Consider the following 26,750-nt stretch of genomic DNA (forward strand, 5'->3'; position numbering starts at 1 on the left):
TCTATCTGCTTTCTCTGTAAAATGGTTCCCATGTACATTAGGTACATTTCTAATTGGATTCTGGAGTGCCTTATAAGCCCCTAGTATATGGTATACAATGTACCTAGGGCATAGGTACCTCAGAGGCCTACCAGGGGCTGAAGCATGTATTATGCCACCCCTGGGAAGCACTCCAAAATGGCACCACAGGTCTGCTACTGCAGCCTGGGTAAGGTGGTGCTTGCACCCCTTACAGTGGTATAGGCTACCTATATCACTACCTTATACAGACACATATAAAACCTATAAGTCACTCCTATGGCAGGCCTTAACAATCCTGAAGGTAGAGTGCTTGGATTTTAAGTGCCCCTGCATGAGAAGAGCCCCTCGGCAGCTTTCGGAGTACCTCCTCTGATGCTGTTTGTGGTGCAGCCTGACCATATACTCTTAAGTGCATTATAACCTCGTGGGAAATGCTAACTTTGGGATGGCTGCACGGAAACATGTTGTGTTTGGTGTCAAACGCTTTGGAATACTAACCCCCCCCACCAGTTCTAGCAGGGTGTAGCATTCCACCCTTCTAGAGGGAGAGACATGTTCACACTGGTCTAACCCAGTAGGACTTTCTTGAGCCCTGGCATCACAAAATGGATTCCTCTGCCACAGACACGGGTCTGGCCTTCTGCTGCTGACCGAAACTCCGGCAGGGGAGGCCTGGACAATAGGTTTCCTGTCCCAGGGAGGTGTAACCACCTCCCTAGACAGGCAGATGTGTATTGGGGCTGGGCGGGAGCACTCTCTGGTGCTTTGAAGTCCTGCACTGGGGGCACACATGGTGTCCCTGTGCATAGTCCACTTCCAACCGGTTGCAGGGGCTACCTGCTCCTGCTCTGGCCTGAAACTGAACAAAGGAAATGGGTGTAACCACCCCTCTTTCCAAACCCTCCCATAGGTGGGTCCCTAGAGTATGTCCAACCCCCAAACTTAGTATAAGTATGGGAACTCAGTCCTTGCGACTTAAGATTACCCTGGACGAAACTCTGCAATATATATTCTGGACCTTCGACGTTCTACTTGGCTTAGAAGACTGAAGAAATCTCCCTTCCGGTCAAGGAGTGACTCCCTTGCTTGGCAGGCACCAAAGAAGCAACTGACCGGTCTGCATTGCTGAAGCTCCCGCCAGACACCGAAGTCTTTGAATCACCAGAGGTAGATTTCCAGACTTCTACGAGGTTACCCTGAGTACACAGCAAAGCTGAGGCTCATGGCTATTGTGGGTGGACTTTTGCAGCAACACTATCTTCTGGGACGTCCTCGATGTTGTGCTTTGGGCTCTGAGTTGCCCCAGCCTTGAGCACCTCCAGCACCAAAGATTGCTGGCCTCCACTCCACGAGTGACCCGTGGGCCAGTTTCAAGTGCGACCGCTTGAGGCTCCTTCGCGATCGCTAGCCTGTTGGCTAGTAGGTCCCCACGAAGGCAACTCCTCTTCTACTTGGGCTTTTATGGTTGCTCCAGATATTCCCTGACTTACCCTATCTGGGTGAGTCTCTCAGACCTTGCTGGTCTGCACCGCAGTCCTTTCTCTGATTTCCAGTGACTTGCCGTTGCCAAGGCTTGTTGGGTCCATTCTGGTCGCCGACACCGCAGCACTCAACAAACTTCGTGGGACAGCTCGAATCCGGCTCATGGACTTCGTCAACGCCTCCTGGACCTCGTGGCTGAAGAGTCAAGACACCCGTCAACTCACCTGAAGAACCCGACATCTGTGGGCATTGGTCCATCCTGCCCGCGGTCACTGGCAAGTGACCCAGACTCTGTCCCCTCTGCTTTCAGGTTCCTTCCATCCTATATCCAGGCTTGGATCTCTTCGGACACGTCTCCTCTTCACGGCAGCAGCAGTTCTTCGCCAGCTTCCATTGTAATCGACGACGCGAGCCGACACCAAAAGACACCTATGCACACGGCTTTCCTGGGTGAGGGAACTCAAGTACTCCGGTGCTCCCGTGGGTGCTAGCCCTAGAACTTCCTAAGTCCAAAAGGGTTTGGGCCTGACTCGATTCTAGATGTCCCTAATCTTTAATTTTCCAACCGTGACATTGCCCATAAAAGCTAACGGGAACCCGCGGTTGTGTTTGCACACTGCACACAGTCCCCGTGGGTCCCCTGTGTCACTACCTTGGGTGGTTCCTTGTGGACCCAGCGATTCTACAGGCTCTAGGCCTTGTGTCTAGTTCAGTCGTTGTTCTTATACCACTTTATTGGTATATGGTTTGGTACGCCCCTAGGGCCCAAACGTGTAATTGTGCTATTACTGTTGATTGCTAACTTGTAAATTAAGTACTTCGAACTCCAGTCTCATAAAGAGACTAGAAGGGTGTGTTTTAACCTAAATACATATATTTTGAATATATACCTGGTGTGGTTGTCCTTTCATTTGATCATGCAAGTGATTATAGATTGGTAAAACAAGCTGCTTTACATTCCTTCAAGACTACTAGGATAGCTTTCAATAAAGGTTGTCTTTAACCTGTCACCATAAGGGGTTGTTTGGACTGATACAAGGCGCCCACTAGAACTAGTGGACAGCATGTATCAGGCCACCTTCTCACACCTGCTGTCTGGTGTCATTTCTCTAGCGCCAAGATACCTCTTTGGTGAGCGCCCGCAATCAAATCAAGCATCTCCCTGCCATCGGCTCCGTCAAGATCCCAGGGTTGGCTGTAAATTGAAAGCATGGTCCAGGGAAGGTTTTCAGGACTAGGCCTTGCCACAAGTCCCGTTTGGATCACCTCACATTCACATTAAGAATTCTGCCTCAGTTCATCCTTTGTTTCCTCTCCTCAGTCCTCCCCTCATTTGGTTCTTCGCTGCTCTGCTGCCTATGTTCACCTGCTCTAGGGGTCCATGGAAGGTCTTCAGGACCTGGTTTTGGCACGGGTCCCGTTTGGACCACCTCACATTCACATTAAGGATGCTGCCTCCATTCATCCTTTGTTTCCTCTCCTTAGCCCTCCCGTCATTGGTTCTCCACTGCTCTGCTGTCTATGTTCACCTGCTCTAGCGGTCCGAGGCATCCTCTGTTCTGCCCTCACAGCCAAGTCATGGAGCACCCACCTGACTCGCTTAGTGGGCGTGAAAACCACACCATGTTCCAAAAAAATCTCCAAACCAGGCGCTTTATGTATCCAGTCTAAGAGCAAATGCCTCCTGTTGGAAAGTGGATTATTGGTGGGGGCAAATGTAGGTCTGCCACTGGCAATAAGGCCACTAACACATAATAGGACTCAGCAGAGGTCTTAGAAAATGATTCTTATGCTCAACCCTTGGTAGCTTGGCTGCGAGCAGGCAGGCTTAACTTCAAAGACAGGTATGTAAAGCATTTAAAAACACCAATTCAGCACATAATTAAGACACAACACATAATAGAAATCAGACACCAATTAAAAAAAATAGGAAATATGTTTATCTTTAAACTGTCACCAAAATGACAAACATCCAATGTAGGGAACCAGAGATATGAATTTTCAACGATTTAGCATTATATAGCACTTAGAACCATATAGCACCTTTTTAGGATATCTGGTCGCGATAGACCGCCTCTAATCAAAGTTTCAGGCCGACCGCTGAAGGAGAATAGGACCTGCTTCACATGGTTACAACCACATTTTGCTGGTGTTTCACTGTTTTTCGACTTTAGTCTGGCTGGGACTCTGCTATTCAGGGCCCCAGCCTAGATCCTTCCTCTCTAAATTGATTGCATGTACTTTAGGTACACCACAGATGGGATCCTAAGGAACCCTTGTGAGTCCCTATTATATGGTATACTATGTACCCAGGGCATAGGTACCCCAGAGGCCTACCAGGGGCTGAAGCATGTATTATGCCACCCCTGGAAAGCCACCCAAAATGACACCAAAGGTCTGCTACTGCAGCCTGGGTAAGGTGGTGCATGCACCCCTTACTGAGGTATGATATAGCCTTGAGCGGCTACCACTCGCAGTAGGTCCTGGTCACAGTTTTTAGCTTCAGACTTAGAAACTTTTCTGGAACTTTTCTTCCCGGGGTCCCTCGAAGCTCTCAGCCAGTCCGGATTCGGTGAGGGTTCGCCGGTTAGCCTTGCGATGAGGTCCCAGTCAAACTTATGGAAGTCCAACCTCCGGAGCGTTTTAGCGGGGCAAACCCAGGATCCAGGCCAACACCCGGTTGACGGCAGGCAGCTTGGCTTTCGCGGTTGCTCCCGGTCACCTTTTCTTTGTTCTGACTTAGAAACTTTTACGGAGCTTTTTCTCTTGGGGTCCCTCGATGCTCTTCACCAGACCGGATTCGGTGACGGTTCGCCGGCCTTGGATTTCATCTTCTCCCAGTAAGACCCTTTGAAGACCATGGTTTACGACTCCTCCCCCTGCCCTGGCATTCCTGTGTAGCAGCACACTGCCCTCCCAGCAGAGCTGGTTAACCCCAGGGGCTCTTTATCATCTCTTCGAAGCAGCCTGGCTAATCCACTTAACTCTGACCAATCAGGACAGACCACTGGAAGGCTGAATCTGGACTTACAAACAAGAAAGTCTTATAGCGGTTGCGCCCTCAGCACGCCGAAGACACGCCAAAGACTAGCCCGTCTGGGCCCGTCCGGGCCAGTACGGGTCATGGGGCTGAGGATTATGCTTCCCCCGTCCAGAAAAAGCTGGTAATATCCCCAAGGGAACTAAGAGCCTTACGCCCAACTATCAACGCTAGATGCACTACACTTAATCTCCAAAAAATAGGAGTTACCTCCTGTAAAAACTGTAATCTTACCACCACCATTCACCAACCACATCCCGATGCTGCAGGGAGACACAGGAAATATAAACTGCCCCTCAAAGCTGAGGCACAAAAGCATGTACTTTACAGCACTAACTGCCGCTCACTACCGAAACATAAACTGGACATTTTCAACCTACTTTTGGATGATAAACCCAGTGCTCTCTTCCTGACAGAGACATGGCTGCACGAGAGCGCTGGTCCGGATATCGCTACTGCACTCCCCGCTAACTATGCTATCACTAGAATTGACCGTAATAAGCAGCTAGGTGGGGGAATAGCAATTATTTTCAACAGAGACGTGAAATGCTCACTAGAACCAATTGACATCCCCGACTGCGAAGCAGGCTTTTTTAAAATCTCCCTGAATCCAAACTTTACAATGTCAGGCATATTGATGTACCGGCCCCCCGGAATTTCTTCCAAATGGGCATCTAATTTAGCTTATTATATCACTCCTTACCACTTCGCATTTACCAATTTCTCACTCATTGGTGATTTAAACTTACACCTGGACGACCTCTCCATTCCTTATTGCTCCAATCTGTTAGAGGACCTGAAGGCTCTTAACTTGACCTTACTCAATACCGGACCAACCCATAAAGGGGGCCATCTGCTCGACCCCATCATCTCTAATATTAACGAGCTAAAATGGCACAACTCTACTCCCACTTGCTGGTCAGACCATCACCTTATAAAATGCAGTATAACTCTTCCCTCCACCTGTAACACGCAACCGGATATCTCAGCCACGTCTAGAAAAAATTGGAAACTACTAGACTTGGCCGAACTCAACTCTGCACTACTTGATAACCCTCCTAAGAACAGCCAAAATTTGGAAAACTTGGCGGCAGCCACTAACAAATGGCTTAATGATGCCGCTGACCTCTGTTTACCTACTACGACTACCAAAGGAAACAGACACCGCTGCCCTGCCCCTTGGTTCAATGACCTTCTAAAAATTGAAAAATCTAAATGTAAGGCATTGGAGCGCAAATGGCGTAAAGACTACGCCCCTGACGCTAAAAAAACCTATCATGAAGCCAGGAAGTTATATCACTCTGCCTGTGCAAAAACACGCGCCTCTTTTGTATCAAACACGATTACGGAAGCAACTAACAAGCCGAAAACCTTGTTTAATTTAGTCAAGGAATTAGCTGGCGCCCATACCACAGCCTTGGCTCCCCCTCTGGATACTCAACAATGTCAAAATCTGGCTTGCTTCTTCTCTGAGAAAGTTGTGAAAATCATTAGGGACATTAACACCAACAATAACGTACCACCATCCCCCTCTGTCCCGGAACAGACCTCCTCCTGCGAAAATACCCTGGAAGTATGGCCTCCCATCTCAGTAGAATCACTGAAAATTATACTTAAAAACATCAAATCTGGCTCTCCCAGAGATCCCATCCCGATTAGAATTATCAAACAACTGGATGATTTTTCCCTTGGAGTCCTCGTTGACACACTTAACGCCTCATTTGAATTCTCCACAGTCCCTTCCTGTTGGAAACACGCCATGATTACACCACTGCTAAAAAAGCCCACAGCTGACCCGGAATGTCTGGCTAATTACAGACCTATATCCTTTCTTCCCGCCTTCTCTAAATGCTTGGAACGTCACGTCCATGCAGTCCTATCCACCTTTGTAGAAGAAAACTCGCTCTTGCACCCCTCTCAATCGGGTTTTCGAGTAGGTTACTCAACAGAAACCACTCTTCTCGGAGTTACGGAACACATCCGACATCTCCTCGATAATAGCCAAACGGTCGCGCTCGTGCTTTTAGATCTGAGCGCGGCCTTTGACACCATATCCCACGAAATCCTCATCAAGGCATTATTCAGAAATGGCGTACGTGGAAAAGCGCTTAACTGGTTTCAATCTTTCCTAGAGGATAGGACCTTCCAAATAGCATCCTCATCGGCGTGCTCCGACACCTTCAATGCCCCTCATGGCGTGCCACAGGGATCCATATTGAGTCCCCTACTCTTCAATCTTTACCTCAGACCCCTAGCTGATTTAGCCGAAGAATCTGGACTCACCCTTATGACCTACGCTGACGACTCCCAAATCATCTTCTCCCTATCTGAAGCCGATCCGACATCCCCTTCTCCCCTTAAATTAGGGCTTCAAAACATCCTTAACTGGATGACAAGAAACCAACTAAAACTTAACGGAGATAAGACAGAGATTCTACTCTTAGGGAAACATCAAGATCTTTGGACTCCTTCACACTGGCCCGTCCAGATGGCCACTTTCCCTACCCCAGTGACACAAGTTCGCAATCTGGGAGTCATCTTGGATAGCTCCCTGTCCATGAGCCAACAGGCAAATAAAGTCGTGGGTCTATGCCTCACCATCATCAAATGGTTGAGGAAAGTAATTTGGATGTTGCCCGTTTCCACCCAAAAGACCGTTGTTAATGCCCTCATAACATCACGGCTGGACTACGGCAACATCCTGTACCTCGGTTCTAACAAAACGGTAGTCAATCGACTACAACTTGCCCAGAACGCTGCTGTTCGTCTACTGTGCAGAATCCCTAGAAACACCGGGGTCTCAAGCTCTCGTCGGGAACTCCATTGGCTCAGGCTGGAAAGCAGAATCCGCTTTAAAGCCCTGAATTATATGTTTAAAATCAAAGCAGGTACAGCTCCAAAGTACCTTCAAGACCTGGCCCATCCTTACATTCCCAAACGTAATCTTCGTTCGCTTGCAGCGTCTAACTTCTGTGTACCAAGATTTAAACTGGCAAGAGTGGGTGGCAGATCTTTCACCCACCTTGGACCATCCATCTGGAATACACTCCCCCTTTTCCTCCGAAAGGAAGAAAACCACGTCAGGTTCCGAAACTTTGTTAAGACCTGGCTATTCGAACAATAACATGAATAGTTTGCAAATTTTCTCCTGACAGGTCCTGCTGTACCTATGCGCCGGGAAACCCTTTTTGGGTAGCTGTTGCGCTTTACAAATCTAAAAAATAAATAAAATAAATAAATAAATAAACTTCTTGTATGTACACTTTAGGAGAAATTCAGCAATACCACATTCTTGAGTTTACCAATACCATTCTGGGAAGTCTTTGAATGGGACTTCTAGCCCTCTCCTATCAAGAGTTATTAATCAATAACTTCCTACCATGTTAACCTATGTAGCAGGGGATTTGCAATGTGAAAAATGACTAGGGCCATTTTTCCAGCACCAGGACTTACAAAAACATATTTTATAAGCACTTGTCTTATATCTACAGGACCCCTGACCAAATATTGTAGATCCTCCCTCCACAGAGCTCCTAGCATCAAAGTCGAATTTGGACAATGTGGAGAGTGAAATGTGAAATTTCACTTAACCCAGGGCATATAAAAGTCATTTTATAAGGGTCTATCTTATAACTACCTGACCCCCCCACCCCAGGGTCAACTAGGGGAGACCCTGGGGGTTCCTAATATGCCAAAACATTGTAGGTTATCCATTTTAAGGTGCTCCAAATCCCAAAGTCTAGTTTGAGCACAGTTTACTTTTTAAAAGCAGTCCTGTCACCCAGGGCCACTTTTAAAACTGACCTTAGGCTGTCAGCAGTGCACACATGCAAGTGCAGAAAAGCTGCTGGCCTCCAAAATGCCATGCCCTATTTATACTAGGGGCTGATGGGTAGTTTCAATCCCCCTGCCCTAATATGCACTAGGGCCCTAGGGGGTAGGTCATGCCAATCACAGGGGTACCCCCCATACCATAGTGTACCCTAGTGTATGTTAGGTGTTTTAACTGTATTCTAATGTGTGTCTTTCAGCATAGCACTGGCCCTGGGCCTGGTTAGGCAAAGCCCAGGGTCAGTCAGAGTCAGTTACCACCAGTACCATTCAGTAAAAAGTTGGGGGGTGCCCAGGGCACGGGATGACTTTGCAACACCTCCTCTGTTTTTTCTAGGAAGTTTGAGTACCAAACAGCAGAACATCCATGCACTTCAGACAGTTCCTCACCCTTCATTCTGACAGTGCAATCTAATGATTTTAGGGGCCCTGGTCAAGATATATTTTGGGGTTCCTTGCGTGGAACAACTTTGAGTTTAGCTCCCATTTTCAGATAATTAAACCCACTTCTTGCCAAAGAATACAGGCACATGGAAAATTAGCCAAGAGCTCAAGCTCTCTGCTGTCGGCTAGTTAATTAGCAACAAACACCATCTTCAACAAGCCTTGGTAACTCCATTTCTTTCTCAATTGGAACTTGATTTTCATGTCACTCTTGCCAGTCTAACACTAGCTTGCAAAAGACCTATTATGGACTTACCAAAATCTTTTTGTTTACCAATTTCAGTTTATTGTAACTCACATTTGCTCTCTTTTCATTCAATGCGTTGACTTCCCCTTCTTTTGTTTGTCACTACCCTGGAGCCTAACCTCTGTACTATCCTTTGATTGGATAGCTTGTATACATCTACTGCTAAGGTTACAGTGGCGGCTGGTAGGGGACCGGGGGGCAGAGGAAGGTGGGGGGTAGGAAATAAAAAAAATGAAAAGTTACCTGCTGGTTGCCGTCGCCAGCTGCAGCCGCTCCTCTTAAAAAGCAGGAACAGGAAGCATTCACTACTCTGCCTGATGTCACGGGATCCCAGCCCCGCCCTAACCTGCTGGCAACAGGAGTTATGATCATTTCATTTTTTCCATTGCACTGCTTTAAAGCAGGAGGGTGACGCCCCGCCACCACTCAAGTTTTAGGGAATTACTTTTTTTCTTTTTATTTCCGCAGGCCATGATACCACCCTGCTTTTTGTTAATTTTATCTACTTTCCTCCTTAGGTTATCCCCATGTGCCCGACAGTTGCTCCCTCACCTCTTGCAGGAATTTAAAAAAACATCTTTGGTGTTTGTTGCACTTTTTTAGAGGTCTTACATGCTGCCATTTGGTGCTGGGTGCTCTGCTCCATCATAAGATCTTGCTAGATCATATATATGCTGGTGTAAGTGGTGTCCACCATCTTAGATTGGTCACTTATGTCGTTGTGCATACTTAATGAAGGACCACACAGACACTGGATTGATAGGGGTTAACTTGCCAGGAGCACGTGTGCTCTGCCCCTTTTATTCTCAGGGTTACCTGACTCGTGACAACTCTGGTGGGTGGGTTTTTAGTGTGGGTTTACAAGCATCAGGAACACTAGACTGTATCCAGCAGGATACTACAACCCTCCCAACTTTGGATAAAAAGAAAAATACGGAGTCCAACCTGTAAAGGAAAACAGACACCCCAAAACAAACCACAAGTATCCTTAACTTCAGGCCGCAGTCCGGCGGTGTTGGATTTCTTGGACCACCACTATTCGTGACGTTCGGGTTCGTCTTGGCAAACCACCTGAGACCGACCTGGTCTATCAGTAACAATGTCTATGTACAAGAATCCTTCATCAGGATACTGGGAGCTGTGATGAGATCCACTCTGTGATGATTCTTAGCATGAGGTTTCCGCCTGGAGGTGACGTGCTAGCTGTTCCAGTATCTTGACGGCCAAGATGCTTCCGACTTGCCTCTCTCACTTGGGCACCTCTCTCACCGGCGCCTCCGTGTGGGCTTTCCTGCTGGGCGGTCATGGGACCGTGTGGACCGTGCGGGCTCCGCGTGGGCCGCGCTAAGGCGTCGCTTCTGAACTGCCAATGGGACTCACAGCCTAGTCATTATGTGCCCGCCAAGGGTGATGTTCCATTTCGGTGTCTTCGCCATCCGGCATCCGGTTCTGTGTCTTCCTCTCAGGGTTGCAGGGCAACCAGTCTCCGGCTGTGGCCTCCGTGCATCCTGCGCATGTCGAGGAGCTGCTGCCGAACATCTCTCCTACTCGGACTCCATTTCACTGGAATTCCGCCGAGGCCCCTTGCCCCTGGATTTCCATTTGACTGCGTGGGCTGTGCGGGCCTTCGTGTAGGCTGCGCGTAGGGTTCTCTTCAGAACTCCCAACAGGGCCACGGCCTAGTCTTGCTTTATCCCAAGGGGTGGATCTTCTAACGTCCGGTTGTGCTCTACTTCCTTATGCTGCAGGCTGACAGGGGTGCACAGACGGTTCCTGGGCGGCATGCCTTCTTGGACTGCGGTTGCCTGGAGTGTGGGGATTCACTTAGGTGTTGTGCTGCTCCTTGATGGTGTTGATGACTTCACCATTATTCTTTGATGGGGCAGTAGGCAGCGGTCCGATGTCTCGGGGTGTTCTCTTCTGTGATGATGCGAGTACTCTGCCCGGTCACTTTGCCTCATTGTCCCTCGCATGCCTGTGTTGGTTGTCTGCCCTTGGCGCCGTGCCACTGTACCTTCCTCCTTTGCAGGCTGACATCCTGTCATCCTCTTCTTTCTTCATGGCTTCTTGCCACTCACTCTCCTTCTTTTCTTCCTTCCTTTGCGACGCGGTCTGGTCCTCTCACATTCTTTCTCCTCCTAACCAGGCTTCTCCGTGTAGCGTGCACTCTACACGTTTCCCTCTGGTCTTGTCCTAGCAATGGGACACTGTCTTCTTTCCACTATGTGACTGGACTGGTCGTCGCGACCTTCTTCCTTTGATTCCTTCTAGCATCTAGTTACTGATTTTGAATCTCTAGTCCATCTCTTTCTGGTCCTCTTCGCGGCCATCCTCTTCATCACTCCCATCACGGACTTCTTCTCCATTCTTCTGATCAGACCTCTTGTCAGGCCTCTCCTTTCTGATGACCATCTGAGTGGTCTGCTTCTTTTCTTTGGCGACCATCTGGCTGGTCGGCTTCTTCTTCTCACTGGGGACCATCTGGCTGGTCGGCTTCTTCTCTTCACTGGTGACCATCTAGCTGGTCGGCTTTTTCTCTTCACTGGCGATCATCCGACTGATCGGCTTCTTCTCCCTTTCCCGGGTCTTCGTGCTTCAGGTGGCTCTCGCAACCACCTCTTCTTCTCCGCAATCACGTTGCTGTGGCGCGCTTCTGATGACGCTCTTCCATTACCTTCCTGGGTGCACTCGCTGCGCGTTCCTCTACCTCCTTTGTTCGTGGAGCAGTGCCTGCTGTTCTTGCATGTCTTCGCACTTGCCTGATGGTGAGTTCCTGAACCACCGTTTGTTCGGATGGAGGTGCTCCGGTCTCTTCCTACTGCTGCAGCGACAACCCGTGGCCACTAGCTACCGCTGAGCTCTCCCTCGGCCTCACCTCAGTTCAGTTGCTTCTGGTGATCTGCGCCACCGCTCCGTCGACCAGCTTCTGGTTACTCCCTTTTGCGTGCTCGTGTCTTCTTTCTTCTCCCTTTCTCGGAGTTCCTGTCGCAGTATCACTCTTTGGATAGCCACAGTTGCCCCTGTGCTGTGGTCTCGTACTCCTGGTGCGTCCCTGTGCTTTGTCACTTGCTCCTTCTTTTCTTCCTTGGTGTACTTTTGGGCTGCAGCAGCTGTCCCTGCGCTGCACTACTCACTTCCTGGCACAAAGTCGCCCCCAAACTCCATAGCCCATGTCATCGAGTGCACTCCTTAACGTGCACCCTTTCTGTCTTTAGTTTATTTATCCCTTATGGGCGTGTTACTGCAGTTTGGCCAGTAGATGTCGCTGTGTCATTCATTCAAATGTGTTCTCAGCCAGACTGTTCTTCCTGACTCTAGGGCCTGGCGCTGCCTTTTCACCGGGCAAAACCTTCCCTGTCGATTATACCCGCCATGCGCTTTTCACCCTCAGGGGAGGGGTTCCTGTCCATACGGCTGCCGCCTGGGACACACACACACTCGCAGCCGGCTCCCGCTGAACCAACACCCCATCGCCGCAGTGAGTGTTACTTTATTTACTTGTTTTAGCGGCGCTGGCAGCACGCAGTCAATTCATGCTGCGCCCCTCCTCAGCAGCCTCTTCTCTCACGGGCTGCGTGGAGGTCACAGCTTCACCATGGACCCTCCGACACTCTGACTCCTTCCGCCCCCGGTGCCTTAGGAAGTTGCCTGGGCACTTCTCTATAGTCGTTCCGACCGGCTGCGGGCTTCACGCTGTCTCCTTTCTAAGCCTCGCCCCAGCGCAGCAGCCTCTCGCGTTTCACACGCTACGCGGGGGCAGGCGGAGGAGACAGAGGTCGCTGCTCGATGCTGCAGCTGCGGGTGGGCTTCGCTCTACAATCGGTGAGCCACTTCTCTCTTCACGGGCCGCGGGGTGTGTGGGGTGTGTTGGTGCCTCTTTTCTCGGCTACGGGCCGGACGCTGCTGTTCCGCTTTCACCCTCGGTGGTCGGGCATGGGCTGGCGGTCCTTCGCCGCCAGCGGACACCACTGCGCGGCAGTGAGTTGCTTTCTTTAGTGCCCCACTGTGGGCGGCCGTAGGCTTGTTCTGCCATGCTTTCCCCGCCCGCCGCAGCCTCCTATTTCACACGCTGCGTGGGTGGGGGGGAAGGTCACTGCATACTTTCTGTCATCGCGGCGGGGTGGGCTCCCGTCCGCCTCGATGCACACTCGAGGCATGTCTCACTTTGTCGCGGGGCTGGAGGAGTGGGTTGGGCTCCCGCTGGCTTCCGATCGTGCAGGATCACGTTTCTCGTGTTCCCCTTCCCACGGCTCCTCACCTTCGGCCGACGGGCCTTCTCATCCACGCAGGTGGGCTCCGCGTGTTTTGCCTCACTTGCGGGGAGGAGGTCACCTCGTCACGGCCGATGCGGGTGGGCTCCGCTCGGCTTGCACTATTCCGGGGCACTTCCCCACCGGGAATCACAGCGACAAGCGTGACGGGGTCAGGGTGGGCACCCGACTTCCTCGCCTTCACCCTGGGGCAGTAGCATGCCCGCATGTCTTCGGTGCGGTGCTGGGTGGGCTCCCGGTCACCGTCTTTACCGGCTCACACTTCCCCCACCAGGAACCGGGGAAGCGAAGCCTCTGCACACGTGGGATAAGACCCACTCGTCGCCATTGTAAAGTGGTGGGGGCACTAGGCCCTCATACTTAATGAAGGACCACACAGACACTGGATTGATGGTGGTTAACTGGCCAGGAGCACGTGCGCTCGGCCCCTTTTATTCTCAGGGTCACCTGACTGGTGACGCCTGTGGTGGGTGGGTGTTTAGTGTGGGTTTACAAGCATCAGGAACACTAGACGCATATGCTACAAAGCATCAGCAAAGCCAGTAGGTCCAAAAGGGAAAATATATTTCTACTTTAATTTATAACAACTGGATCCCAAGAGACATCAACACAAGTGCACACACACGGGGCTGAAGAGAGATGAGAGAGCAGAAGAGACACATATATGAGGCTGAATAGAGGGGGCAGACACTGCCATAAGGGCACTCACAGGTGGGTGTAGAGAGATGTGAGGGGAAACAGACGTTTTACATGTTTGAATTAACTTATTTTTTAACTGGTCAGGAACACTAAATGTAAATAGCAGAGTGAGTGCAGTTTATTTTCATTTATTTTTTAGAAACATTAATGCATACATTGACTGCTGTGTCTGTAGATTTCTTAGGTTGTCCTCAATGTTCCTCTCACACATTTATTTCTATTGTTTGAAGATTTGGACTTGGCCTGGTGTGTGTTTTGAAGAACACGTCAGAATAATCTGTGAGAAGCGGATATTGGGTGACACGTGATATTGACTTGCAGAGTGTTCTACTACTGATAAAGTGTGCCCTCCACGCATTCTTACAGGCCCAGAGGATGCAAGAGTCCAGGAGGATGGGCGGTGCCAGGTCCAGGATTCTGCTGCTCTCTATCACCCTCTTCTTCACTGTAGGATGGGGTAAGTAAAAGACAGCGCCCTAACCACACCTCTCTCCTTCTAGGCGGCTTGTGACCGGCCATTGTGCACTGACCACACTCCACTGTGAATGACGCACATTTTGTTTTGGTGAATATAAATTAGAGGCCTGAGGCTTCGCATCTCTTTATTTGAGGTGGGGGTTTAGTGCTGTATTTATACTTCTTCATTTGCTCATTTTTACACTGCTATTACCAACACCGATGCACATTATTTTTTTTATTATACCGTTTCTAGTAAAGCGAGTGGCTACCCAGGTACGGGCTTCCCAGCGCTGGGATGTATTTACATAATTATTTGCAAAAACTGTTCTCCTATTTCTTTACTGTTCGATGACATGATTTGTCTTGGTTACTTGCTATTGTTTTTAGGACTGGCATTAGCGAAGACCTTTTGTTTTCCCCCAAAAAATTAATTTAAAAAAACCCCAAAGAAATACGTACATACATAGAGTGGCCCTGAGTCAGTTCTCTTCATCCATTGGTCTATTTTAGTGCCTATAACATCTCACCTCCGTCCAGAACATCATGGAACATGGGTCACTGGTTCAGCCCACTTCATCCATTGGCTACTGACAGTGTGAGTGACAGCATTCCGGCCCCTTCACTCTGCTTCCACCTTAGGACAGAGGAACACCAGCCGGACAGGTAAAAGAGTCCCTACTAACTGACTGAACTAACTCATCACCCCTCAAGTTGGCTTTGGCGCTGCTCCGGGGCTGCGGGTTGCAGCAGTAGGCAGCGCCCCCACACATGGAGGGTTTATTCAATTGAGGGATTTGGAGACTTATGAGGGGCAGTGCGCCACCCAGGCTGTACACACAGCAAGAGCGCCTCATTGGCGAACATGTTCTGAATGTCTGAGATGTACCCAGTGGTGCCGCCATTAACAAAGGGTGGTGGGCCAGGTAGGGAATTCGAGGTGGGGGTGGATGGACATGTTAAAAATAATACAAAAAAGTACCAGACGTCACCGGCGGCCTCCTGCGTCATATCGCTCCTGCAGGCCTCTTCCTGGTCCCAGCAGCCCCTAGACTCCCATCCAATCCCCGTGCTGCATGCAGTGCAGGGATTGGCCTGAGAGGGCAGTAAAGACGCTCCGCTCAGGTCATGGAGTCTGCGGGGTTTCTCCAGTCCGGCTGCTGAATGCAGCCAGGCTGGAGAAACCGAAGTGCTCATGTGTGTTTTGGTCGGCCTGAGACGGCTGGCCAAACTCATATGCGTAATTAGGGAGTGATACAACAGACAAGGATCCCTTTGGGCTCATTGTAAAGCATACAACAATTTCTTGCTCATATCCACTCATAAACCTCTCATCAGCACCAATTAGAAGCCCACAACTCAATATAACAATATCCTGTGTACTTTAATTGGATTTTAGAGAGATGTGAAGGTGTCTGGCAGGCCCTGGTCGCTGCTCATCAGTGTGCACTGTGAGATAAGTGTGAACTCTCTCCCTAGTCAGAGAGTTTATTTGAGTAGATTAAGTACTGTGAGCATGTGTTGCACAAGGCGTTTATGAACCACATCGGGCTGTTCCTATCAAAAACATTTTATATCCAAGATTACAGCATGTTTCCAGAATTAATATTGTTTCTGGCACTGGGCGTTCTGCTGTTATCCATTAACGTTTTCCAGCGTATTTCCATACACTGCTTTATCAAGAGTGTCACAGTTATTATTTAGATTCTGAAAGTAGGTGCTTTTCAATTGAAAATTGTCATTTTGCAGCTCTGTCAGCCAGTTTGGTGCAGGAGGACTTGCATGTTGACGTTAGAAATTGTATGATTTTTATTTTTTATGTTGGGTCTCCGATATTGTCGGGGCTTCCATTTCACATTCATCCTTTCTCTTGATTTTACTAAGCATATAGGTATCATATGGGGTATTTCAGTCAGACCTGTTCATCTAATTTTCTATTCTTCCGTCATTTTCTGTTTTTTTCACCTACTAGAGCAGTAGGTGGGCTTACAGCAAGGAGAAGTGGGTGGGCGGACAGCATGGAGCAGTGGGTGGGCTTAAACCAACAGCAGATGTGTGGTGACAGCAAAGAGAACTGGCTGGGCTTACAGCAAGGAGAAGTGAGTGGGCTGACAACATGGAGCAGTGGGTGGGCTAACGGCATGTAACAGTGGGTGCACTGAAAGTAACAGCAGATGTGGGTTGACAGCATGGAGCAGTGGGTGGTCTAACATCATGGAGCAATAGGTGGACTGACAGCAAGGAGCAGTGGGTGGGCTGAAACTAAGAGCAGATGTGTGTTGATAGCAAGGAGAAGTGGCTGGGTTGACAGCAAGGAACAGTGAGTGGGCTGACAGCATGGAACAATGGGTGGGCTGAAACCAACAGCAGATGTGTGTTGAGAGCAAGGACCAATGGGTGGGCTGATAGCAAGGAGCAGCGGGTAGGCTGACAGCAAGGAACAGTGAGTGGGCTGACAGCAAGTAGAAGTGGGTGGGCTGACGGCAAGGAGCAGTGGCTGGGCTGACAGCAAGGAGCAGGGGATGGGCTGAAAGCAAGGGGAAGTGGCTGGGCTGACAGCAAGGAGCAGTGGGTGGGCTGAAAGCAAGGGGAAGTGGGAGGGCTGACAGCAAGGAGCAGTGGCTGGGCTGACAGCAAGGAGCAGTTGGTGGGCTGGAAGCAAGGGGCAGTGGGTGGGCTGACAGCAAGGAGCAGTGGGTTGTCTAAAAGCAAGGAGCAATGGGTGGGCTAACACCATTGAGCAGTGGGTGGGTTCACAGCAAGGAACAGTGGGTGGGCTAGCAGCAAGGAGCAGTGGGTGGGCTAACAGCAAAGAACAGTGGGTGGGCTGACAGTAAGGAGCCCTGGGTGGACTGAAAGCAACAACAGATGTGGGCTGACAGCATGGAGCAGTGGGTGGGCTGACAGCAAGGAACAGTGGGTAGGCTAACAGCAAGGCGCAGTGGGTGGGCTGACAGCAAGAGTCAGTAGGTTGGCTGACAGCAAGTAGAAGTGGATGGGCTGACAGCATGGAGCAGTGGCTGGGCTGACAGCAAGGAACAGTGAGTGGGCTGAATGCAAGGGGCAGTGGGTGGGCTGACAGCAAGGAGCAGTGGGTTGGCTAAAAGCAAGGAGCAATGGGTGGGCTAACACCATTGAGCAATGGTGTGGGTTCACAGCAAGGAACAGTGGGTGGGCTAGCAGCAAGGAAGCAGTGGGTGGGCTAACAGCAAAGAACAGTGGGTGGGCTGACAGTAAGGAGCCATGGGTGGACTGGAAGCAACAGCAGATGTGGGCTGACAGCATGGAGCAGTGGGTGAGTTGACAGCAAGGAACAGTGGGTAGGCTAACAGCAAGGAGCAGTGGTTGGGCTGACAGCAAGAGTCAGTAGATTCGCTGACAGCAAGGAGAAGTGGGTGGGCTAACATCATTGAGCACTGGGTGGGCTGCCAGTAAGGGGTGGTAGGTGGGCTAACAGCAAGGAGCAGTGGGTGGGCTGACAGAAATGAGCAGTTTGTGGGCTGAAAGCAACAGCAGATGTGGGCTGACAGTATGGAGCATTGGGTGGGCTGACTGCATGGAGCAGTGGGTGGGCTGATATCAAGGAGCAGTAGGAGGGCTAACGCCATTGAGCAGTAGGTGGGCTGACAGCAGGGAGCAGTGGGTGGACCAAAAGCAAGTAGAAGTGGGTGGGCTAACAGCAAGGTGCAGTGGGTGGGCTCCAAGCAAGGAGCAATGGGTGGGCTGACACCATTGAGCAGTGGGTGGATTCACACCAAGGAACAGTGGGTGGGCTAACATCATGGAGCAGTGGGTGAGCTGGCAGCATGGAGCAGTGGGTGAGCTGGCAGCATGGAGCAGTGGGTGGGCTGAAACCAAAGGCAAATGTGGGCTGACTGCAAGGAGCAGTGCCAGCCCCCAACTACCGGTGGTTTAATTCACTCTGAGTGACTCTAAGTGATGGCATTTACCCTTGCGCATGTGCACATCCACTTAAAAAGTAGTCCACTTCAATGCAAGGACTGCTGGGGCTGAATGTTTCTTCACAATATGTGGGAATAACAGGGTGATGACATCATCTTAACAGTGCATGCGAGAAATCAACATCTGGATGAGCAAGCATTGTCTAAAGCTCAATTGTGATAAAAACTGAGATAGTGATCTATGGCAACCTCCAACCAACATGGAATGCCTCATGGTGGCCAGCAGAGCTGGGGGATTCGTCCAAACCTGTGTTCAAAGTTAAAAACCTAGGAGTTGTTCTTGATAATAAACTGTCCTACTCGTATCAAATAAATGCCATTGTCTCTTCCTCCTTTTTCCTTAATTGGTAAAATAAAGAAATTCCTCCCTTACATCCCGACCAACTCTAGGAGGACGGTTGTGACTGCACTTGTATTATCCAAGCTGGATTACTCCAACGGTCTGTATCAAAACATACAAAGTCAACACCTAAAAATGTTGCAGATGCTACAAAATGCAGCCGCAAGTGTCCTCTTGAAACTGCCCAAATATCAATCAGTTGCCTAAGAAATTCGGTAGCTGCATTGGCTTCTGGTGGCAGGTCGCATTAAGTTCAAAACCTAGTGCTTAGCTTACAAAGCACTGAATAACATAGGACCCATTTTTCAAAGAAATCTTTTCAAGCCGTACCATCCCTGCAGACATCTTCATTCCACTGAAGCTAGGTTCATGTCTGAGCCTAGGTTCTGTACTTCCAATTGGGGTGGTTGAATCCTGAGTTACGGGACTGCAAATCTTGGCACTCTCTCCCATTACACATTAGATCCACAAATTCCTTATCATCTTTTAGAAAGAGTCTTAAAACCTGTCTTTTCCAGAGTAGGGCCATGATTCAGTTGTCTTTGCATTTAACTTCAGCGCCAAGACACCCCAGGGTATTTGCGTGCTTAATACGTTTAAATACGTTTAAATAACATAACATAACAAGGATCTCTTTCGGAGATTTCTACTTTTTACTTTCTTACTATAAAGACACAAGGGTGCCCAGTGCCACTTTGGAATGCTTAACTACAGTGGAATTGAACTGTCTTCAAATTGTAAGCCTACTGTAAGTGAGGGCTCACTCACAGAATATCAGAATCAAGAGTATTGTGTGGACAGAATGTCATGTCAAGGACCAAAATATAGAGAAGGTAAGTGCAGATAGGTAGGTCTAGGTTTACTAATCTTAACTCCACATCTGCATACCTTGAATAGTGCATGTATGTGGAGTTATGTGTGGTAAAACGTTACTTACCTGTAGAAACGTACCTTCACAATATTTTTGCCATCGATATTCTTGACACAATATTTTGTCCCACAATATTATTTGTTCTTCAGAAATTCTGTGTAAAAACTGGCAAAGAGGCTTGACATGCCGTAAAGGAGGGAGCTACATGTCATGCATGCTTTTTTTTTTTCTATTTAAATATATAGATTTGCATGGTAGCTTGGCACAGAGCAGTGAGGCTTAACTTAGAGGCAGTGTGTGAAGAATATTTTCTGCACTTGAAACAGTATGTTAGTGAAAACATCACACAATAAGTTCCACATCTGGTTACAAAAACAGAGCTTAATGTAATAAATAGAACATAGACAAGACCCACAACAACTGAAGACAGAACCACATCATCAGGAAAACATGTAGAATGGGATCCAAGTGAGGACAAATGATCCAGAGTACGTAGAAGAGGAAACAAGAACTCCGTTGGATCGCCCAAACGGAAACGCAGAACAATGGTCAGCAAGAAAAAACACACAGTCACTGGTGTCGGAAATCTTTCCTAGTCTAGAAAACAGGGAACAAAACCAAACGTCTTGATGATGGATGACGCCTCTTAAATAGTTCCCTCCTCTGTTCCAATTACACATTTCCCATCATATAGTGACCACTCCGCACTCCTGTTTGGCTGCCGGCTCCCTCCCAAATAAAACCATCCGAAGAGCCAGAAGATGTGGAATGTTGAGGACCCAAACAATAAATAAAGGTGAGACCTGGATCACAACCATGCTGTGTGCCTATTCAACCCAGTTAACCCCCACAACATAACACACACAGCTGACACATCTCTCACCCTGGCCATACAGCGTCTCTAATATGGGGGGCTTGTGATGCCACTGGGATACCCTTTCCAGCCAGATAGAACAGCTTACCCTGGCATCTCCTAGAATCAGGTATACAGTTAACCTTATATTCCTCCAGACTATCACTTACAAGTAGGGGCAGTGGGGGAGTTGCTTGGGTAGTTGAGAGAAACAGCTTGAGTAAAGAGGTATAGAATACAGGGCGGATCTGGTATTCAACTAGTAATTCAATTTGCATGCCCATGGGGTTTATTATCTGTATAATCGTAAAGGGGCCTATATACCTAGTCTGGATGTTAGAAGGCGACCTCAGAGGGGCCCGGAGGGGGCTCTGACTGTCCTGAGACCCACCCTCAAAGTATCGTAGCCGGGCACTGGCGGGAGACTCCGCAGGGGAGGAATCTGGTATCTAGGATCGTACACTCGGCACCACACGACAAAGAGACACCACACCGAGGGTTCTTTGGATTCAAGCTTTATCAAATCGAAGTGGTAGGATCTTTATGATCAGCAAGGCAGATATTTACAAGCGGAGCGGGGCTCACAGAGTCTTGGCGGGGGTAGGAGGTAGCGGGACAGTCTTTGGGGGGATATGGATCAAATGCAGGAGCGTACCCGGCGCACAGCTCACAATCCTCGAGCTGGGGGATACGCTTGTCGTCGGGGGGTCCGGCGGGACCAAAGAGAGTCTGGGGGAGCCGCGAGTCACTCAGCAGGCTCAAGCACAAGTTCGGAGGTCTTACGATCTTCAGGGAGCCGCGAGTCACTCAGCAGGGCTCAAGCACAAGTTCGGAGGTCTTACGATCTTCAGGGAGCCGCGAGTCACTCAGCAGGCTCAGGCACACGTTCGGAGGTCTTACGATCTTCAGGGAGCCGCGAGTCACTCAGCAGGGCTCAAGCACAAGTTCGGAGGTCTTACGATCTTCAGGGAGCCGCGAGTCACTCAGCAGGGCTCAAGCACAAGTTCGGAGGTCTTACGATCTTCAGGGAGCCGCGAGTCACTCAGCAGGGCTCAGATGTTCCAAGGCGAATCAGCCGGACAGTTCCAGAGCACCCCATGTTATAGGTCGACCCCTCTTTGATGTCCAGAGTCTGTGCAGGCAGGGGTCTTGTCACCTGGGGGTCGCTTGTCGAGGTTTCCTGCCATTGTCTTTTGATCCTTTCAGGGCCGGGTCGGGAGGAGTCCCAGACACCCAGCAGGCGTGGAGCCAGCCCTCAGGGAGGCCGGAGGGCTGATCGAAACCCATCGTCCCAGGGGAGTTCAGAGGTGCGATAGAAACTGCTCCTCCCTCTCTCATCCCCTGGAAGCGTGATGTCCTCCAGCCGGAGTGGCGCCTCTAGGCCGGGGTTGTGCTGGGGCCGGGCGGCCATCTTGGTGCATGAAGTGGGCACGCGTGCCCGGGGTGGCCGAAAGGAGAGAGGCCATGGACGGGGATGCCCGGGTCGCGTGTGTGTGTTCTGGTGGGAAGGATCGGCTGGGCCGTGTGCTTGGGGTCTCAGGTACCAGGTTAGGTAGTGCGAGGACAGGAAGACCCAGGCTACGAGGCCGGGTCTAACACGCGTCCCCCCCAGCTGAAAGCCGGAGAGAACTACCCATCATCTTGGGGGGTTCTCTTCGCTGAGGTGGAAGAACCGGGAGAGGCCGTCAGCGTTGGCGTGGTCCGTACCAGGGCGATGTTCTACGGTGAAATCCATCCCCTGGAGGGAGATTGACCACCGCAGTAGCTTGGGGTTTTCTCCTCGCATCTGCATGAGCCATCGCAAGGGCCGATGGTCGGTTTGGACTTTGAAATGGGTGCCAAACAGGTAAGGGCGCAGCTTCTTGAGGGCCCAGACTACGGCAAATGCTTCGCGCTCAATGGTGCTCCACCTCTGTTCTCTGGGCAACAGCCGCCGGCTGAGGAAGGCGATGGGCTGGTCTAGGCCTTGGTCATTCACCTGGGACAGGACGGCTCCAATGCCATGCTCGGAGGCATCGGTCTGGACTACAAACTCCTTGGAGTAGTCGGGAGCCTGGAGGAGGGGGCCGTGCACATGGCCTTCTTTAGGGCATCGAACGCTTCCTGGCAGGCAGTCGTCCACTGCACCCTCTTGGGCTGTTTTTTGGATGTGAGTTCGGTGAGGGGGCCAACCAGGCTGCCATACCCCCGGATGAATCTTCGGTAGTAGCCAGTGAGGCCCAGGAAGGCTCGGACCTCCGTTTGGGTGGTGGGTGGTTCCCAGGCTAGGATGGCGTCGATCTTCGGCTGTAGAGGGGCGACCTGACCGCTCCCGACCTGGTGCCCCAGGTAGACTACTGATCCTTGCCCAATCTGGCACTTGCTGGCTTTTACTGTGAGGCCTGCCTGGCGCAGGGCGGTTAGCACTCTCCGGAGGTGCTGGAGGTGCTCACTCCATCCGGAACTGAAAACGGCGATGTCGTCTAGATAGGCCGCACTGAACTGTTCCATCCCGGCCAGGACTCTATTCACCAGTCGCTGGAAGGTGGCCGGGGAATTTTTCATTCCGAAGGGCATTACGCGGAAGCGATAATGCCCATCTGGGGTGGAGAAGGCGGACCTCTCCTTGGCTTCCTCTGTGAGCGCAATCTGCCAGTATCCGCAGGTGAGGTCGAATGTGCTGAGGAACCGGGCCGCCCCGAGTCGGTCAATGAGCTCGCCGGCTCGGGGAATGGGGTGGGCATCGGCCCGGGTGACGTCATTGAGCCCCCGGTAGTCCACGCAGAATCGGAGCTCGGGGGCGACACCGGGGGCCGCTGCCTTCGGAACTAGGACCACGGGGCTGGCCCAGGGACTATCGGATGGCTCGATAACCCCCAGGGTCAACATCTTCGAGACTTCAGCTTGAATGCAGGACCGGACCCGATCAGGGACTCGGTAGGCTCGGTGTCTTACTGGCGGGCTGTCCCCGGTGTCCACGTCATGGACACACCAGTCAGTGACTCGGGGGATCAGGGAGAAGAGGTCGGAGAATTGTCCTAGGAGCTGGCGACAGTCCGCTTGTTGCTGGTCAGTGAGGGATGGGGAGAGGTTAACTCCTTCCACGGAGCCATCCTTCTCCTTGACACACAGGAGGTCCGGGAGGGGATCGGACTCATCTTCGGCCCCGTCATCGGTGGCCAGCAGGAGGCTCAGTTCTGTCCGCACGAAGTGAGGCTTGAGGCGGTTCACGTGTAGGACCCAGCAGGGGATCCCGGGGCGACTGGACGTCCACCAAGTACGTGACTGGACTCTTCCGCTCAATCACTTTGAAGGGCCCGGTCCACTTGTCCTGGAGGGCGCCAGGCTTCACGGGGGCCATGACCAATACCTGCTGGCCCGGCTGGAACTCGACCAGAGTGGCATTCTGGTCGTACCAGCGCTTCATCTCTTCTTGGCTTGCCTCCAGGTTGGCCTCGGCCAGATCTCGGAACTTCCTGGTCTGGTTCCGGAGGGCCAGAACGTATTGGAACACATCTCGTGGGGTGGTCTGGGGTGCTGCCTCCCACCCTTCCTTAACCAAGCTGAGGGGACCTCGGACGGGGTGTCCATATAGTAATTCAAACGGGCTGAACCCCAAGGACTTCTGTGGGACTTCCCGGTAAGCGAACAGGAGGCAGGGGAGCAGGACGTCCCACTTACGCCGGAGGGGTTCTTCTAGGCCGTTGATCATCCCTTTCAGAGTCCGGTTAAACCTTTCTACTAGGCCGTGACCTTGGGGATGGTACGGGGTGGTGAACTTATAGGACACTCCACATTGTTGCCACAGGGACGTCATGTATTTTGAGATAAAATTAGTGCCGCGATCGCTCACGACCTCGCGGGGAAAACGCACCCGGGAAAAGATCCCCATCAGGGCTCGGCCCACCACGGGAGCCGTGACGGTGCATAGGGGGATCGCCTCAGGGTATCGGGTGGCGTGATCCACTAGGACCAGGATGAAACGGTGACCTTGGGAGGTGGGGGGATCCAGGGGCCCCACGATGTCGATCCCGACTCGTTCGAATGGGGTACTGACGACCGGGAAGGGTTGGAGGGGAGCCTTGCGCTTCCCCCCACTCTTCCCACTAGCCTGGCACGTGGGACAGGACTTGCAGTGGGCTTCTACAGCTGCTTTCATCCTAGACCAGTAAAAGTGAGTCACGAGACGGCTGTAGGTTTAGTCTTGACCCAGGTGGCCGGCGAGTGGGACGTCGTGGGCCAAGCCCAGGAGGAAGTCTCGGAAGCGTAGGGGTACCACCAGCACCCGGCCGGATCCTAGCTCCACCGACTTCTGCTCACTGTACAAGAGGTTATTCTCCCAATAAACTCGGTGCGTTCCGGTTTGGTCGCCTGCGGCTTGGCCCTCGGCCTGGTGCCGCAGTCCGACCAGGGAAGGACAGGAGGCTTGCTCCCGGCAGAACTCCTCTCGGGTGGGCCCGCCCTCGTGGCGCCATGGGGCCAATTCGGCCAGATCGCCTAACTCGGGGACCGGGGTTGTGTCGGACGGTGAGGGTTCGTCGCTGGCAACTGTCCCTCCCGATGGGGGGACGGGAGGACCCTCGGCGGGGACTGCTCTGACTCCCTCGGTCGGGGTGTCCTTGACTTCCCCCAGGGGGGTGAGTCGGGCGGACATAGATCGGGTGGTGGCGCACACCCACTCGGGGAGTCCCATCATTCCTAGGTGGGCCTTGCGCTCGACGTACTTCCAGGGAGAACTCTCCAGGTCGTTCCCTAATAGGCAGTCGACCGGCTGGGAGGTTCTTACGGCAACCCTCAGTTTACCTATCACCCCTCCCCACTCAAACGGCACCAGGGCTACCTGACACATACTCTCTCTATTATCTGCGGAAATTACGGGGCAAAAGACGTTGGGTAGGATCGGCTCCTCGGGGACTAAGTGCCTGAGGACACCGGTGATGCTGGCCCCGGTGTCTCGCAGGGCTTCTATTTGGTGGCCATTGATCTTGACGAGCTGCCCGTACTACTTCGTGTTGGAGGGAAGGAGGCTACCAGGGACCATCTCTCTATCTCCCAGGGATACTAGGGCCATAGCTGCGGGTTCCCACTCCCCAGTGTCCTCAACCTCCTCCCCCAGGGCTACGTTGGCTATCTGTCTAGCAGGGTTTGCAGCAGGGGGGACCTGGGGGGCCATGGGGCACTCCGGGTCATTGGCGTAGTGCCCAGGCCTCTGACAACGGAAACAAGTGATGGTTACTTGGTGCCCCCGTCTCCCGGGGGGTCCGGAGACTGGTGGGGGGGCGCCGGGAAAGGTGGAGGTTGGGTCTTCGGGGGACTCGACTGCGACTCTCTCTGCCCTCCCTGGTTCCCTCCCCCTCTCTGGCGGGGTGGTCCCTGACTGGCTCGGGGGTATTCTCCTACAATGCTCCGGGGGACCCGGGTGTTGGTCCAGCGGTCTGCTTCCACAGCCAGCTTCCGGGGATCGGTGAGTTTGCTGTCGAGCAGATACTGGCGTAGTTCCACAAAGCAGTTCGCAGCCAGGTGTTCCCACAACATGAGGTCGGTGAGTTCCTCAAGGGTGGTGACCTTGCTGCCCTTGATCCACCCATCGAAGGCCCGACTGAAAAAGTTTACATACTCCACCCAGGTGGTGCCCGGGATCTTCCTGCAGTCCCGGAATCGCTGACGGTACATCTCTGGGGTGAGGCCGTATCTGGTGAGGAGAGCCTCTTTCATGTGGCTGTGGGAGGTCTGCAGGGAGAGGGGTAGGTCGAGCAGGGTGTCCCTTCCTTCGCTCAGAAACCGTCCCCACAGCCCTGCCCCCCAGTCCTTCTGCGGGACCCGATGAGAGGTCATGGCGACCTCGTAGGCCCTGAACCATTGTTGAATGTCATCATTTTTATAATATTCTTTGACCACGTCCTTGGGGATGTGGACCTTCTGTTCCGCCGGGGAGGCCGCCTCTCGGTTCCCCGGGGGCCTCCCTTCCTCGTTTCTGGCTTTGAGCTCGATCTCCTTCAAGCTGCGTTCGTGCTCTAGTTGGAGCGTCCTTCCTTCGTGCTCCCGTTGGAGCTTCTTCTCTTCCAATTCGCCTTGTACGCGCATTTGTTCTACTGCTAGCTTTTTTTCCGCTAATTTCAATTCGCCTTCGATTTTGAGTTTGGCTAACTCGAGTTCGTGATTGTGACTTCTCTCTCTGTCTGCGAGTTCTTCCGGGGAAAGGCCCCCGTCTGGCACGAAGCCTCGCACCTGATTGCTGCTGCTTTCGCCTTGGG

The 26,750-nt window shown here is 51.6% G+C and overlaps 1 protein-coding gene across 2 annotated transcripts in view; it reads left to right on the top strand.

Annotated features, from left to right (window-relative positions):
• The window catches only part of LOC146839333 (lectin-like), a 78,745-nt gene that overhangs the window by 11,320 nt on the left and 40,675 nt on the right, over nucleotides 1-26,750 (top strand). The window contains exon 2 of one of the 2 annotated variants that reach the window (XM_085650340.1): nucleotides 14,402-14,492. In XM_085650340.1, the coding sequence (XP_085506466.1) occupies nucleotides 14,411-14,492 (82 nt within the window). In that variant the 5' untranslated portion in view covers nucleotides 14,402-14,410. Of the gene's footprint in view, nucleotides 1-14,265; nucleotides 14,493-26,750 lie in introns of both variants that reach the window. The other variant, XM_085650341.1, reaches the window with a different exon arrangement.

Source organism: Triturus cristatus, chromosome 4_1 (genome assembly GCF_964204655.1).
Source record: "Triturus cristatus chromosome 4_1, aTriCri1.1, whole genome shotgun sequence".
Taxonomy (NCBI): domain Eukaryota; kingdom Metazoa; phylum Chordata; class Amphibia; order Caudata; family Salamandridae; genus Triturus; species Triturus cristatus.